Source organism: Natator depressus, chromosome 24, assembly GCF_965152275.1.
Source record: "Natator depressus isolate rNatDep1 chromosome 24, rNatDep2.hap1, whole genome shotgun sequence".
Classification (NCBI taxonomy): Eukaryota; Metazoa; Chordata; order Testudines; family Cheloniidae; genus Natator; species Natator depressus.
The window spans coordinates 17,520,811-17,537,342 of NC_134257.1; the positions used below are offsets into that span (position 1 = coordinate 17,520,811).

The 16,532-nt window shown below is 48.5% G+C and overlaps 1 protein-coding gene across 1 annotated transcript; it reads right to left on the reverse strand.

Moving 5' to 3' along the window:
- Positions 1-12,165: 12,165 nt before the first annotated feature.
- Positions 12,166-13,122, reverse strand: LOC141977588 (chemerin-like receptor 1). Its single transcript, XM_074939105.1, has one exon. The coding sequence runs from the start codon at positions 13,120-13,122 to the stop codon at positions 12,166-12,168; it is 957 nt and encodes a 318-aa protein (XP_074795206.1).
- Between the last annotated feature and the right edge of the window lie 3,410 nt (positions 13,123-16,532).

Below are 16,532 nucleotides of genomic sequence, written 5' to 3' on the forward strand. Positions count from 1 at the left end.
CTAGATGCCTCGAGAGAAATCACAGCTGGCCCTATGACCACCATCTGAAACTCCAGATTCTGAACATGATGGGAAGCCAGATGAATAAAAGAGAGACTAGGATTGCCAGGGACCTCTCACTTAATAGATTTGCTAACCCTAACAGTAAAGGGAATGGGTTTCTGCCATTTAATCTGGCCTCTGGCTGTTAAAAGTATCAGGCTAATATAACAGACTCTTGAAGCAAAATGAACTTGCAGTACTCACACGCAGAGCATCACTGACGCTGCTCACCACTGCCCTGCCTCCAATGGAGCTACCTCGGTTTAGCCTGGACCATTAACTCCAATACAGGAATGTTGATTTACATCCATTTGGAATCTGGCCCGTTGACTCCAATGAAGCTATGGATAAGTTACACCAGAAGGGGATCTGGCCCTGCTGACTTTACTGGAGCAATGGTTGATTTACACCTGTTGTTCTGTCTCCACTTACTTTGATAGAGCAACACTAATTTACACCAGCTTGGGATCTGCTCCCTTGTAGAGATGAGGCCATGTACGGGATTGCCCATGGTGATACTATGATCTGCAGTCTCTCGGATGCAGAATGACGGGATTCCCAGTATATCACAGCTCCCAGTATGTATGACTCCACCTGGGAAGTGATTATAATGAACAGAGCCCACAGTAACCCAGCAAATTGCCTACTTTTATAATGGGAGACTTGAAACTGCAAAGAACACTTGGATTGACACTTACATGCCCCCAGGGGACTTGGAAGCCCATTGCTTTGTGTTTTGCACCAGTCTTTGAACATGTGTCCAGGATACTCCAGTTGACTCTGAATCTCAGGGTTCGGGCTTGCGAAGAGGTACTGAGATAATATAAAACAGCCTGACAATAAAGGAAATCTAGAGTACTCACCCAAATAGCTTCTTCAACTGGAGTCTCAAGATCCTGTAAGGAGATAGTTAGGAGTTATTTCACCCTGCTCTTTCTCCAGTACCATTTCAATGTAGCTGATTCCTCATAATGGCAATAGCTTTCCCAGGTCAGTTCTACACAAGGAGCGCTTGGCCAGTGTGGCTAGACTGGTAGACTAGTGCGCTTTTGCCAATATAGCATCTTCCCCCCAAAGCAAAATAAGGTCGTGTCTGCATCACACTGCATTGCCCCATGGAGCATGCTGTGCACGCCAACAGAAGGTCTTTTTCTGCCAATATCAGCACTCCACCTCCCCAGTCGGAGTTCGGTACGCTGACAGAATCACCTTCCCTTGGTCTAGTTACGTCGGGATTCTCCAGGAAAATAGCTGTGTTGCCCAAGAGGGGTGATTTTTGCACACAGCTCGTTGATATAGCTGCGCTGGCAGAACTTTATAGTGTCGACCAGGCCCAGCAATACCAGCAAAAGCAGAGTTGTGCTGATTACAACTGCAGCTACAGTAGGGAGAGGCTTTTGCCAGCACAGCCGTGTCAGTCAGGAATCAAACCTCCTCACACCCCATACTATAGAGCTGTGCCAGCAGAAGTCTGTGTTTCAGACATGGCCACAGGCAGCTCTGCGATGGGAAACAGCCCTCCTGCACTTCCTTCTCAGTACTCAGATTGACCCCCAGAATCTGGAGTTTGGGATCTAACTCCCTTTCTTGAGTCTGACTTTTCAAGATAAGAATTAGAGCTGGTTCAAATTTTTCAAAATGAGTTTTTGTAAAAATATTGTCATTTTGTTTTGCAAAATCAGAAATGAAAAGAATTTGTGGTTTTTTTATTTATTCCCCCCCGCCCCCTTCATCTTTTCTGGAGCTGTTTGAAAAATTATAAGTGTGTTTTGGGGACATTTCAAAGAAAAATACAATTTCAAATCTATTTGCAAAAATGGGTCTGAGGAATCAAAGAACAAACCTCAACACTTTTTTTCTTTTTCTTTTTCATTATTTTTATGGAAAAATTGGGGGAAAAGGAAGAAACAAATTTTTCTCTGCAATTTTGCATTTTGAAAAAAATCCTTTTGGGTTAAAAATCAAAAAGATTAGATTGACAAATTTCAACTAGTTCTACTTTTTTCTTCTTTCAAAAATAACTGATCATCCTATGTGTTGTTTTAAGAAAGTATTGAAAATGGAAGAGGGGAGCTCATTGCATAGCTGGGTCTGTTCAGCACTTTTGGGAATCCAGCCCAAGTCATGTCTGCTCGAGTCACTAAAGAATGAGCCCCCCGAATCACTGACCACTACTGCACTTGTTGGTCTACATGTGGAAGGACATGGCAGAGTAAGCTGTTGGCAGTGACTGAGAGCCTCTCTCTCTCTGTTCTGCACACAAACCACTTTTAACCACACATGTACACATCAAGTCTGAAATTTGGAACAAAAGCTGCTTTTGAGATATCTGAGCATAACAGCACATCTAAACAGTTTTCTTCATAAGTGATGAAAACCCTTTAGCCTCCTTCCCCCACTGCTGTTACTCAGGATCTGTCTACACTTAAAACGCTACAGAACACAGCCATGTCATGCCATGCCATGTCGGTGAGCCATGCCAACACAGCCATGTCGGTCACGGATCAAAGCTCTTCATACCCCAAACCAACATAGCCGTGACAGCAGAAATCTGAAGTGTAGACATGGCTTCAGCAAGTTCTGGGATGAGAAACCTCACCCCTACCCTTCTTTCTCAGTGCTGGCAGTAACCTCCAGAATCTAGAATTTGGGAGCGTCCTTACCTGAGTCTGACTCCTCAGGAGATGAATTAAAGCTGGTCAAAATTTCAGAAAAGAATTTTTTCCCCATCTTTTACATAAGAACATAAAAGGGCCATACTGGGTCAGACCAAAGGTCCGTCTAGCCCATTATCCTGTCTTCCAACAGTGACCAATGCCAGGTGCCCCAGAGGGAATGAACAGAACAGGTCATCAAAAAGTGATCCATCCCCTGTCGCCCATTCCCAGCTTCTGGCAAACAGAAGCTAGGGACACCTGGCTAGTAGCCATTGATGGACCTATCGTCCATGAATTTATCTAGTTCTTTTTGAACGCTGTTATAATCTTGGCCTTCACAACATCCTCTGGCAAGGAGTTCCACAAGTTGACTGTTCACTGTGTGGAAAAACTTTCCGTTTACATTCCCCTCCCTTCTTTTATTTCCCCCCTTATTTTCTGTTTTTGAGAGCCATTTGAAAATGTTGTATATTTTTGGAAAATTTCAGGAAAATTGGGGGTTTTAGTAATTTTTGCAAAAATTTTTGAAACTGCTTGCATATTTTTAAATGAAAAAATAATAGCCGAAAAATTTTCCCCGGTTGCTTTACCACTCAGGGTGGGGGGCTGGGAATCAATAGCCAAAACTCAAAACATATTTTGTTTTTTGGTTTTCACTTGTTTATTCTTTTCCATTAAAATGTTCACTTTGAAAAAACAAAATCATTTTTGGTCTCAAAATTGGCTGAGCATCCTCTGTTATTTTCAAACATTTTAGAGAATGGGGTGGGGGGTGAGGCGGGGGGTTCTTTGCACAGCCCAGGATGTTCAGCACTTTTGGGAATCAAGATCAAGTCATCTCTGCTTGAGCCTCTAAAGAATGAGACCCCACCCCCAGCCCAAATCGCTGACCACTGGGGCACAAGTTGGTCAAATGTGTCGTGGAAATGGCATAGTAAGCAAATGTCGGTCAGTGAGGACTGCTCTATTTCTCCAGCACGCAAACCACTTTGAACCATATGTACACATTGAATCTGAACTTTGGAACAAAATGCACTTTGGGGATATCGAAGCATAATAACAGATCTAAAGAATTTTCTTAATAAGTGAGGAAAACCCTTTAGTCTTCTCCCCCCATTACTGTACTCGGCCAATTCAAACTCAGCACAGTGCTAAGACACTGTCCAAGAACAACTCACCTTTGGGCAGAGAGGAAAGTGGAGCCATTTCAGATCCTATTTCACAGAGAAAACCAGCATTATAATAGAAAGTATTATACTGCTCGTAGTGAACGCATCCTTACCAGTGCAACGAGCTGCTCCGCCCTGCTTCTCTTTGGGGAAAGGATGGTGACGAGGAGAATGGCAACCACAATCTGGAGCTTCATCTTGGCTGCTGAAAGATTCTTCCAGGTCCTGATATCCCCAGAGTGCAGCTGGAGGGTTTAGCATCTATATTTATACCATGTGCGGTAGGTGACATACAAGCTTGATTGCCCAAACTCCACGCCCGCATTGTCAAGGAGACCAATCACCTTTATCAATAAGGAAAGGTCAGACACCTCATTTATCACCAAAACTCACCCTGTGGAATCTGATTTCTGCTTCCAAAGGCCAGGATCCAACTTCAGCTGGAAAAAGAAACTGTTCTTCTCCCTAAACTTATCAAAGTGACTTATCTTTTCCTTTCTGGCATGGAGAGGCAGAACCTGCTTTATCTTTCTCATCTGCCCCAGTCCCCATGCCCACCCTTTCTGCTAACTAATCAACTAGCCCATCCCTAGCCCTGCAGCCTCTCAGTTTCCCCTGCGCCCTACGGGCTGTTCCCTTGAAGGGGCCACGAGCCTGATCTTACCCTACTCTCTCAAGCGCAGTATCTTGAGCCACTGGTTCTGCCCAGTAGAACCAACAAGTCTCTCTTTACCCTCCCACGATTGCCCAGACTTTGCAGCCTGCAACTCCTGCCACTTTATTGTCTTGTTCAGGTCATGAACATTTCTTCTTTCCCTCTGCGAAAGGTCTGCCCCCCACAGTAGAGATGTGTCTACCGTAGGTGAAGATATGTGCGCCCATAGCTGAAGTACCTGCCAATCTTTCATATCCTTAACCTTCCAACCCCCCTGCAAGGACAGGTAGTGCTATTGTCCCTGTCTTACAGATGGGAAACTGAGGCACAGAACGACTCAATAACGTAATCAAGGTCACACAGGAGTCTGTGGCACCACAGGGGATTGAGCTGTCGTGTCCTGAGTCCTAAGCTAATGCTCTAACCACTGGGCGACCTCCTTCCATAACCTGAGTCCCAAAAGCCACCCCTGGAGGCAGGAATGTAGCAAGTAATAAAATCAGAGGTGCTCCCAAGTGTAAGGGGACTGTTGCCCCCTTACTAACATTCAGTGGGGGTGTTTTAGTTGCTAGCTGCCAGTACTAAAAAGGGGGAAGGGTCGATGGGGAATCGGACCCGGAGACTGACAGCCCCCAGGAAGAATGGGGAGAGGCCAGTGCTCCAGGTCAGCCTGAATGACAGGGCGAGCAGGCTAATCAGGGAGTCAGGAGGCCAGGGAGGTCCCATCCTCTGTGTGAGTTGGATTTGCCTGGGTCAGACAGAGTGGGGCCGAGCTAAGGAGAAAGCAGGGGCCCGAGCGAAGCTGGGGAGCAGAGCTGGGCCAGATCCAGAGGGACCAGAAAAGCAGCCCAGAGAGAGCAGAGCCTGTCCTGGGCGCAGGCTTCAGCCCCAAAGGCAGAGGTCCAGCCCAGAGAGAGCAGACTTGCCCTGGGAGCGGAGCTGCAGCAACCAGAGCCAGAGGGGCCAGAAAAGCAGCCCGGGAAGCAGGTCAGTGCTGGGGGCAGAGTCACAGAAGCAGCCTGCAGAGCAGACCTGTCCTGGGAGTGGAGCTGCAGCAACCAGAGCCAGAGGGGCCAGAGAAGCAGCCCAGGGAGCTGGAGGCAGCAGCAGCAGTGAGAGACCGAGCAGTGCAGCTGGGTCTGGAGCAGTCCGGAGCTGGGTGTGGTGAGCAGCGGGCAGAGCGAGGGGGACCCTGGGCAGTGGGCCCAGCACAGGGAGACGCCTCAGCCAAGAGGCTCTGCAGGCCAAGCTTGGATCGTAACCCCGCCAGGGCGGGGGCGACACTGGGCAGAAGGGTCCTACCACTTAGAGCCTGAGAGCGTGTGGCCACCACCAGAGCAAGTGTCCAACCCACAGCATCCCTGCAGCACAGCCAGGGCCTGAGAAGAAGGCCTGGGATTTACGAAGAACAGACTGTGAACTGCCCTGACGTTCCAGAGACACTGTTTGTGATGTTCCCTGCCACAGAGCGGGGTGATGTGTTTCCTTTCACCTTTCTCATTCTTCCTTCCTCTTTTTAAAATTAATTGTTGATTAAATAACTTGTATTTGCTTTAACTTGTATGTAATGGGCAGTAGGTCAGAGAAGTGCCCAGTGCAGAGAGAGTACCCCGGAGTGGGGACACCCTAGCCCCTGTCCTAGGTGACCACAGCAGGGTTGGGGGTCGAGCCCCCCAGGAATCCTGGGCCCAGCCTTGTTGGGGTTACAAGGACTCTGCCAGACAGGAGAGTGGAAGGGGAGTCCTCAAGGGCAGGGAGGCCACTGGGTAAAGCAAGTGGGAGTGAGGACTTGGATCCTTTCGCTAGCCCACTTCACCGGGGTCGTGCAGAAGCCAGGAAAGTTCCCCACAAGAGCAGGACTATTTCCCCACTTACACAAGCATGCTCAGACTTTATGTACAGCAGAGACATCAGTGGAGTATGCTTCCATTGGTTGTACTCAGCTACTGGTTTACTGGCTGACAATAGTGTAGCAAGAGAAGGCTGAGAGTTATCCAAGTCTTCCTGTCCCAAGTAATGCTCCCCTGAACTTCTCTCCCGCAGCCATGGCTCTCAGGTCGTCGTCCTCAGAGATGTCCGCCATTCTTGGCCCCCGCTAGCAAATGGCAAATGGTTTTCTGGAGGAAAGGAATGGCAAGACTGGATTAGACCCAAGAGCCATTTCCTCCAGTATCCCATCTCCGGCACTGGCCAGCACCCACCGCTTCCAAGGAAGGTGTAAGAACCCCAATGTGGGAGAATCTGCCCCCATGAAAGTCTCATCCTTATCCCTAAGCAGGAGGTTTCATCACCCTTCCAAAATTAGGATAATGCAACATAAACCTGATTTGAATGGAAGAAGAGCCTGCACACAGGGGTTTTCATGGTTGAACTAACTCAGATTAAAATCCCACAAAATTGGTCAAATAATGTATCTTTCTTGTGTAGACAAGGCCTGAGAATCTGGGCCTCTGTTTTCTCTCTCTCCGCCCACAACCGGGACCCAATCCAAGCCCAACAAAGAGCTACTACTGAGGCCCCTCTTTGCCTCGCTGGGCACCCCACCTTTCACCTGTCGCCGGCAGCATTGCTATGTTAGCACAGCTCTTTCATGCAAGAGCTCTTCTGAAAACACAGCCACACCTGACAGCCTGTTCCCCCTGTCTTCCCTTGCTCACCTCTGGCAGGCACCAATCTTTTGCTGATAAGAGCCATGGGTTCTGCTTCCTCCTCTTAATGACTGACTGTTCCCATTCTTAAAACCCCATGAACTGTCCTTTCAATAAACAATAGGAGCCTTTTTAGAGTCTGACCGGACATCACCTCAGAACAAGAGCTTTAGCTGTTTACCATTCAGAGACGGTGATATAAAAAGGCACTTATTTTGGTGGGAGCCAAATTTAAATGAAGACACTTACACAGATAGGTTGACACGAGGCAGCTTATGTTTACCTAACTGTGTAGTGTAGACCAGGCCTTAGCATGGGTCACTCACCCTAAAAGGAGTTGCAGGAGGTTGTTCTCAGGATCACTCCTGCTAATTCCCCACTGTTCAGAGACTTTTTTCCAGATTCTTTCAGGCTGTGTAGCTCCTGGTACTCTAGGGTTTGAGGTACACGACTGAACCCCAAGTACCTGCCTTTTCAGTCCTTACCTGGTTATTCCCTGTGGATCTGTGTGGCACAGAGCTGGGTGGTATTACCAAGTAGCCCGGGGAAACCCTATAGGAATTCCCATAGCAGATGAGATGACTATAATTATTTATCATATGTCTTATGGTAGCGACTAGGGGGCAGATAATAGGACACTGTTGTGTCAGGCACTGAACAGTCACAGAGCCCAGTGTTAACCTGCAAGTTAACCCTGCAGTGAAGATGCACCTTAAGGTCCTTTTGAGCCGAATGGCAACAAAAAGGTGCCTTAAACTCACACCCATTTTAAGGCCTTTAGACAGGAAGCATGATCCAGTGGCTAGGGCCCTAATCCAGGACTTGAATTCCTTGCTCTGCTACGGAGCTCTTGTGTGACCTTGGGCGAATCACAGAGGCTCTCTTTGCCAGCTGCAGAATGAGGGTAGCAGCATTTGCTACCTCCTGGGGAAGTCTTCAGGAGAAATTCATCAATGATTGTGACCTTCCCAGCTATTAGGCTCTCAGGGGCCACGTAAGTCCTGAAGAGAGACAGAGCAGTGTCAAGTGAGTCGGTTGAAGCAGTGCTACAGACTGGTTGGTGGATACTTGTTTCGATTTAGCAGTGGTGTGTTTCAGTTCAGCTGGTCAATTTAGGACAGAGGTCCCCAATCTGTGGGACATGCCCCACTAGTGGGGCGCAGAGGAACATTAAGGGGGCACTCCTGGGGCACAGGCCAGCCCCCATGTGGGGTGGGGATAGGGCGCCTAGTCCCGCCCTGACTGCCAGCCACACACCCAGGGATCCGCTACTAGCCGCCGGGCCCACACGCGGGGTCCCAGCTGGTGGCCCCACATCCGGGCATCTGCTCTCAGCCCCGCGTCTGGGGATCCACCCCCACCCAGCTGTGACCCCAGCCTCGGCCCCTTACCCCTGTCCACGTCCCCCCTCCCCGAGCTGCGACCCCGCTCCCAGCAGGCGGGGGGGCATAGACAGGAATAAGGGGGGTGCATTTAAAAAGTTTGAGGACCACTGATTTAGGATTACGCAACATAAGCCTGATTTGAATGGAAGAAGAGCCGGCACACAGGGGTTTTCATGGTTGAACTAACTCAGATTAAAATCCCACCATTGGTCAAATAATGTATCTTTCTTGTATAAACAAGGCCTGAGAATCTGGGCCTCTGTTTTCTCTCTCTCCTTCCACAACTGGGACCCAATCCTAGAACAACAAAGAGCTTCTATTGAGGCCCCTCTTTGCCTCACTGGACACCCCACCTTTCACCTGTCGCCGGCGGCATTGCTATGTTAGCACAGCTCTTTCATGCAAGAGCTCTTCTGAAAACACAGCCACACCTGACATCCTGTTCTCCCTGTCTGCCCTTGCTCATCTCTGGCAGGCACCAATCTCATGCTGATAAGAGCCATGGGTTCTGCTTCCTCCTCTTAATGACTGACTGTTCCCATTCTTAAAACCCAATGAACTGTCCAGTGGACAAACAATAGGAGCCTGTTTAGAGTCTGACCGGGCATCACCTCCGAACAAGAGCTTTAGCCGTTTGCTGTTCAGAGACGGTGATATAACAAGGACAGGCCATGTCAGCAGCCAGAAAGGACATTTCTTCGCATGGGTCACTCACTCTAAAATACCTTGCTGTAGGAGGTTCTCAGGATCACTCCTGCTGATTCCCCACTGCTCATGGAGACTTCTCTCCAGATTCTAGCAGGCTGTGCAGCTCCTGGTACTCTAGCGCTTAAGGTACACGACTGAACCCCAAGTCCCGGCCTTTTCAGTACTTACCTGGTTATTCCCTGTGGATCTGTGTGGCATAGAGCTGGGTGGTGTCACCAAGTAGGCCAGGGAAAGCATGTAGGAATTCCCATACCGGATCAGATTATGATTATTATTTATCATCTCTATTATGGTCGTGACTAGGAGGCAGATGAGATCAGGACCCTATTGTGCCAGGTGGTAGACACACAAATGGTGAGAGACAGTCCCAGCCCCAGCTGAGATCACGGCCCTGTGGTGCCGCGTGCTGGTGGGGATGTTAGTGGAAGTGCAACCACAAGTGGTTTGTAGCGTGAGGACATGGTCTGCTCACATCAACACAGGCACAGGCAGATGTTCCTTGGGAGGCTGGAAGGGTGATGTGGGGTCCCTGGTACGGGAGGGGATAGATGTCGAGGGGCCTAATGAGGGAGCTGAGAGGACTCTATTAGCTCCACTCCAAATGCCGCCTGGAGTCACAAGGCCATTTTTAAAGGTCTCATGAAACAACTGAGCCTGGAATGATTTGGGCTAAATTGTTCTTTAGTCCTCAAAGAGCAGAGTCACTTTGTGAGGTTGCTTAGAACCAGCCATAACTGACTAAAGCAGTTTTGTGTGTGGATGGAAAGTGTTTTTCAAACGCTACTGAAGAGGGTTAAATGTGACAGTGTAGAGCAGGAGTCGATCTGGAGAGACACCAAAAGTAGCTCAGGAGGCAGCTCACCTGAGAGAACCTCATTGTTTCATTCGTATTTAACATCTGTATAGTCATCGGTTGATGCCTTGTGTGTGCTAGGGCCCTGTTTTGCCGGGCACTGTAGAAATACAGTGAGAGACAGTCCCTGCCCTTAGAGAGACTTGGGCCTTGTTGTGCAGGGTGTTGCCCAGATACACAGGGAGACACAGTTCCTGCCCCAGCTGAGATCAGGGCCCTGTAGTGCCTGGCACTGCCCAGATACAGCGAGAGACAGTCCCTGCCCTTGCTGAGATTTGGGCCTTGTTGTGCCGGGCGTTGCCCAGACACACCGTGAGAGACTCTCCCTGCCCCTGCTGAGATCAGGGCCCCATTTGCTGTGCATTGCGCAGACACACAGCGAGAGACAGTCCCTGCCCTTACTGAGATTTGGGCCTTGTTGTGCCGGGCATTGTACAAACATAAATGAACAGAGAGTCACAAAGAGTTTACAGATAAATAAACAAGTCACACAAAAGTTGTATTTCCAGTTCTGGGAGGGAAGTTGTGTCTCCTCATTAGAGTCAGGGAGGCGGGGGTCTGAGAGTCAGGACTCCTGGGTCCTATCCGCAGCTCTGGGAGGGGATTTAAGTCTGCAGGGTTAGAGCAGAGGAAGTGGATAGAAAGGATTTGGTTCTCATCGCTGCCATTGCCTTACAAGTCAACTTCCCACCGCACACAGGCAGGAAGATTTAGCTAATGGCTGCCTATAACGTGCTCCAAGTTCCACCAAAGAAAGGGGAACAGAAGAGCAAAGTATCCTCATAATTAAACTGCATTATTTATGGCCCACTGTATAAGAAAGCAAAACCACTAGCCCTACAAACCAGTGCAGGATAAAGCAGCCTTGCTCTGAGCGCGGGCATAGGGGACCACAGACCCAGTGTCATTGCAGCTGCCTGCTGGAGGGAATAAAGATCACAGACAGTCTGGACTCCCATGGTCCTTGTGGCTGCTGCTCAGTCGTCTCATCGGGTGCCCCTGACTCCCACCAGCCCCCCACAACCACTAGACCCCATTCCCCAGAGTTGCGGGGTAGAACCGAGGAGTCCTGACTCCCATACCCCCTGCTGTCACCCACTAGATCCCATTCCCATTCCGGAGGTGGATAGAACCCAGGAGTCCAGATTCCCAGGCCCTATGCTCTAATCCTGAGACCCCACTGCCCTCCAAGAGCCACGAGATCTGCTTTGCAGCATATTGTGCATATACCTGCAGCTCCATCTTTGAGAAAGCCCTCCCGTATGTACTGTAGGTTTGTGTGGGGAAATAGATTGTGTATGTCCACAGCACCCCTCTTGCATATTGACCTTTCTCCTGGCTCATCTGGTACAGCTATTGTCTTTGAACTCCACTGTGGTCTGGGCTTTGAGCCTCACTCACACTAACATCGGTGAGGGAAGCTGCAGGATTAGACTCTGTTACGCTTGAATTTGCTCCCTTCAGCCCTCTGAACCACCAGGGATGCTGCTAAGAGAGAACATCCCCAACGCAGAGCCACTGTAAATTATTTCAAATGAGAGCATCACTTGAAGAAAATTTCTTTCTTGGCGAAAGAAAATCACCACATCTGTTCTGTTGAGCAATTTGATGTTGACACTGAGCCTAGAAAATCAGCAGGGAAGCAAACACCAGAGAATGCTACAGACCAGCATTTAAGCAAGCTTTGCTCCCAATGGTCTGATCCAATGCCCACTGATATCGGGGGGAAGACTCCCATCAGCTCAGGCCCGTGCTCAAGTGCCCCAAGCGCTGCAGGCCCAGCCATTCCTTATGAATTTAGATCCCTTTCTGTGTCGTGATCCCCCTCCCCCAGTATGTGCCATCAGCAGGGATTGAACTTAGAACCTTCAGCACCACACTTTAAGCACAGATGCTAAAGGCACCCTATGTTAATTCGCAGTAGTAGGCTGTCATCTTCTTGTACAGTTCAGTTACTATAGGGGGACACAACACACTTCGGAAGCTTGTTATCTTGAGCTAGCATATAGTTTGTGAATGGATCCCATCTCCCCTTGAACATTTCTCCCCTATTCAGCTGGCTCTCCTTCCAAGTGAACAGCATTTTGGTAGTTACATGCATTTTCCCTGCAACCCATGAACTCCTGGCCCATGGAAAGGAAGACGATGGGAGGGAGGCAACTGTTAAAATAGAGCAGGCCATCAGCAAAGAGGATGCCCATGTCCAGGGATTTTTTCATCACTGAATGTAGTGCATCAGCTGAGACCTGCAGGAAGTAGAAGACGTGATATGGCAGCCAGCAGAGGTAAAAGATCAGGATTAAGACAAGGTGGATGTTGAGGGGTTTCCTGGACTGAGTGAGATGGCTTCTCCTCAGCTTGGCAGCTAGAAGAATGTAGCAGGTAATGATCAAGGCTAATGGGACCAGGAACCCAACCAGGAAGTGGATAGTCACACTGGCCATCATCCTTCTTTTTCTCAGACAGAGGTTCTCTTGGACACTGTTCAGATTGCCAGAGGTGACGTTCCACTCTGAAGATGAGCTCATGAAATCCCAGAGATCAGGGTACTGCAAGCTCAATGCAAGGGATAGGATCCATATGGCCAGAATAACCAAAGAAGCCAGACGGGGTGAACTGTGGTTCTGGGACCACACAGGGCAGGCCATGGAGATAGAGTGGTTGGCATTGATGACAGTGAGGAGGAAAACCCTAGTGAACATGTTGAGTGAGGTGACAGTAATGGTCAATTTATACATCATGCTGCCCAAGGGCCAACGAAAGCCCAAGGCTATGCAGATAACTCTGAAGGGTAGGAAGCAGGTGAAGATGAAGTCAGCAATGGCCTTGTTAAGGAACCACATTGGAGTGACTGTCTTCTCCACCTGGAAGCCAGTGATGACGATGATCCAGCCATTTCCCACCATGCCCAAGAGGAAGGCCAGGCTATAGGCCACCATGAAGATTATGTTAGTCATGTCCATGAGAACTGGATTATGAACAAGCGCTGCTTCATAGGTTGCCATCCAGGTGTAGGTTCAGGCAGTGCAGATCTTGTACTGACCAAACAAAGAACAAATATCATGTCTCTGAAAGCTTATCTTGATGAGGATAAAAGATCAGGCGTGCTGGAACAATTTGTATAGTGGGGCTGCTGACAGCCATTGAACCAAACTGTAACCCTGTGTATGATGGAAAGCACTTCAAGCCAGAGGGTGCAGCAGCCCCTCCAGCACTCCTAGTTCCAGCACCTGTGTAAAAGGTTGGGGTTTTAGATAGCAAGTTGTAAATAACACACACAAACTCTAGCTTAGCACTGTTACTAACTCTAGAAAGTGCTAAGGTGGCCAAATAAAGTGCAAATTGCCGGTCTACTCTGGAGCTTGTGAACACATTTGTTAGAATGCGCTAGCTAATCGGACTTCTTGGAAATTTTTCATCAAAATGATTTTTCAGTGACAAATGGTGTTTCAGTTGAAATCAAAATATCTAGAAAAACATCCTGATTTTAATAAAATTTTCTTTTTGGAAACCAAAAGAAAGCGAAGCATTTCAACATTTTCAGAATGGAATATTTTGATTTTTTATTTAAAAATGAAATTAACTATTTTTCATATAAAAATGTTAATGTTTTAAAAGGTCAAAGGTGAAACAAAACATTTCAAATGACCTAAAGCACACAAAAAAAAATTCAGAGTTTTCTTTCATGGGTAATATTGAATGTTTTTATTGTGTTTCGGTTCAGACTAGAATTCTTTTTCATAATCACAGTATTTCCTGAGAAATGAAATATTTGATTCCTGCCCAGCTCAACTAGCTAATATGTTCTAAAATAATTCCACAATATATCTTAATCCATACCGTCCTAATGAAGGCAAGTGAGTGACTACAGGATTTCTAAACGTCTCACAAGCTATTGAGGAAATATGTAAACTCCCCTCTGCATCCCAGGACCAAGGCAGAGCTCCGAGAGCTTCAAATTTTCATAGCAATTGGCCCTAAAATTTTAAAGCCAAGTTTGCTAAAATAAACCCCAATTCTGTGGATTTGATCAGGGCTTCTCAATCTTTTTCATGGAATGGGCCACGGTTTAAGAGAGACTGTCTCCTAGACACCTCTCTGACCATTGGCCATTTCCAGGTGAAAACTCCTCCCCTCCCATCTCCACTTTCATTCCTATTCACTTGACTCCTGACTTCTCATTCCCCGTCACCCAGCCACCACCGTCCCCACCCTCCAAGCCTCTGTCTACCCTCCTGTTTCTCCTTGCCCGGCCCCACCAGCTCCCACCTCCCTTCACATTCCCCCTCACCGGACCTTGTCTCCCCTCCTGTTCCCTCTTGCCTGACCCCACCGGCCCTCTGGTTGCCCCTTGACTGCCTCCTGTCTCCCCACCTGGTCTCTAATACCCAACCCTGTCTCCCTTCCCATCCCTGTCTGCCCTCCTGTTCCCCAGTGCCTTGCCCTCCCCACTCTCCCATTCATGGCTTCATAATGTCACTGTGGCAACTACAGAAACTGCTTACTGAAAAAATCATAGAATCATAGAGTACCAGGTTTGGAAGGGACCTCAGGAGGTCATCTAGTCCAACCCCCTGCTCAAAGCAGGACCAATCCCCAATTACCCCAAAATACTTTTCAGAAAACATTCCATGTGTTTCTGGCTCCTATTACCATGATTTAGCTGCTAGAAATAGGACGGGTCAGCAACATGTAACCAGCCAGCTCCCTATAGACCACCATCAAGGGCTCCATAGAGCCCCAGTGAACGGGACCTATTCCCAGCACTGATCCAGCCTCCGGAGTACTGAGGCAGGGTTGAGGGGTATGGTACTTTCTTACCGGCGTGTTGGTGAGATGTGGCTTCTAAGAGTTAATCTCTGTCCAGGGTCAGGTCCCTGACAGTCCCTGAAGTCTACACAGACGGACTCTCCACGGGGCAGGAGCTTTTCTTTTGTGGGTTTCTTAAAGGGAAGGAAGGGGCGTTCACGACTGAAAGGTGCAGAAGGATTTGGTTTTGATGGTCTCTACTGAGCGTTACAGACAGGCAGATGTCCTGCAATTGTGGACTTCTAAAGATTCCTTAAAACTCACATTTCCTCTGTGGTGTGGAATGCTGAGCCCTAGTGCCCTGCTCTAACCACTAAACACCGTATCCCTCCCAGGGTCAGGGAGAGAACCCAGGAGTCCTGTTTCCCAGGCCCCCCTGCTCTAATCCACTAGACCTCACTTCCCTCCCAGCAGGGGAATGTGCAGAAATGTAACTTTGATCGCTTTTTTGAGGGGGCACGTTCTGTGCCCCCCCACACACCTGCCAAGGCCCCGGGAGGAGCTCACTCTTCCCTCCTCCCCACTGCAGCCCCAGGGCTGGACAAGTTCTGTGCCCCTGACGATTATTGGGGAGGGGAAGTGCCCCTGCTTGCCCCTCCATGTGCGCCTCCTGCCTCCCACAGTTGGAAGTAGAACCCAGGAGTTACTGCTTTAACCTACTAGATTCTACACCCTGCGCAGCACTGAGAATAGGACCCAGGCGTCCTGACTCACAGCCCTGCATTTCTCACCAGACTGAAGACTGTATATCTTTTTAAAAGATAATTTCTGATTGGTCTATAACTTATGGGCTTGATGCAGAAATGATGGGTGAGACTGGCCTGTTCTGCCCGAGGCCAGACTAGATGATCCTAATGGTCCTTTCTGTCCTTCAAAGCTATGAATCTATTAACCACTAGGCCCCACCTTCCCACCACCACTGGGAATAGAACGCAGGTGTCTTGCTTTACAGTCTCACTGCTGTAAGTCACTAGATTACATTCATTAGTCCAAGAAACTCTTGCGGCTTGATACAGAAGATACAGAATTGGATTTGGATAGACAAGACTAGTTCTAATTAGACTGGTTTGAGAGTAGCAGCCGTGTTAGTCTGTATCCGCAAAAAGAAAAGGAGTACTTGTGGCACCTTAGAAGCTGTTGCCGGCACCCAGTGCCAGAGGCGAGCAACAGCAGGGGTTCTTTGCCCGGTGTGCATCACCCAAGAATCACAACGGGGTGGAGAAGCAGAAAAGTTTATTTGCAGCTGCAAAGAAGGTACAGGGAGAATAGAATCTCAAATCCTGCACACAGAGTAGGAAGTTAAACAGGCTTTTATACATCCTTTCTTCAGCAAACTTATCCAATAGCAAGCTGCCCTAAGTATCCATATAGCCAGCCAATCCAGTTACCAGCTAGTTCCCCTGTTCCCTGTACCATCTGTTAAACCATACATAAAACTGCTTTATTCACCATTGTTCTTCCATATCTGCCCTGTTTGGCCTTGTTTAGTTTCAGGCAGTCTGACTCTGCAACATATTGTTGCAGATCCTCAGCATAACTGCTGCGAGTGCCTCCAGGCAGGGGGGTGGGGGGTCAAGGACACTTGGGCCTAGAGAGAGGGGGCTTC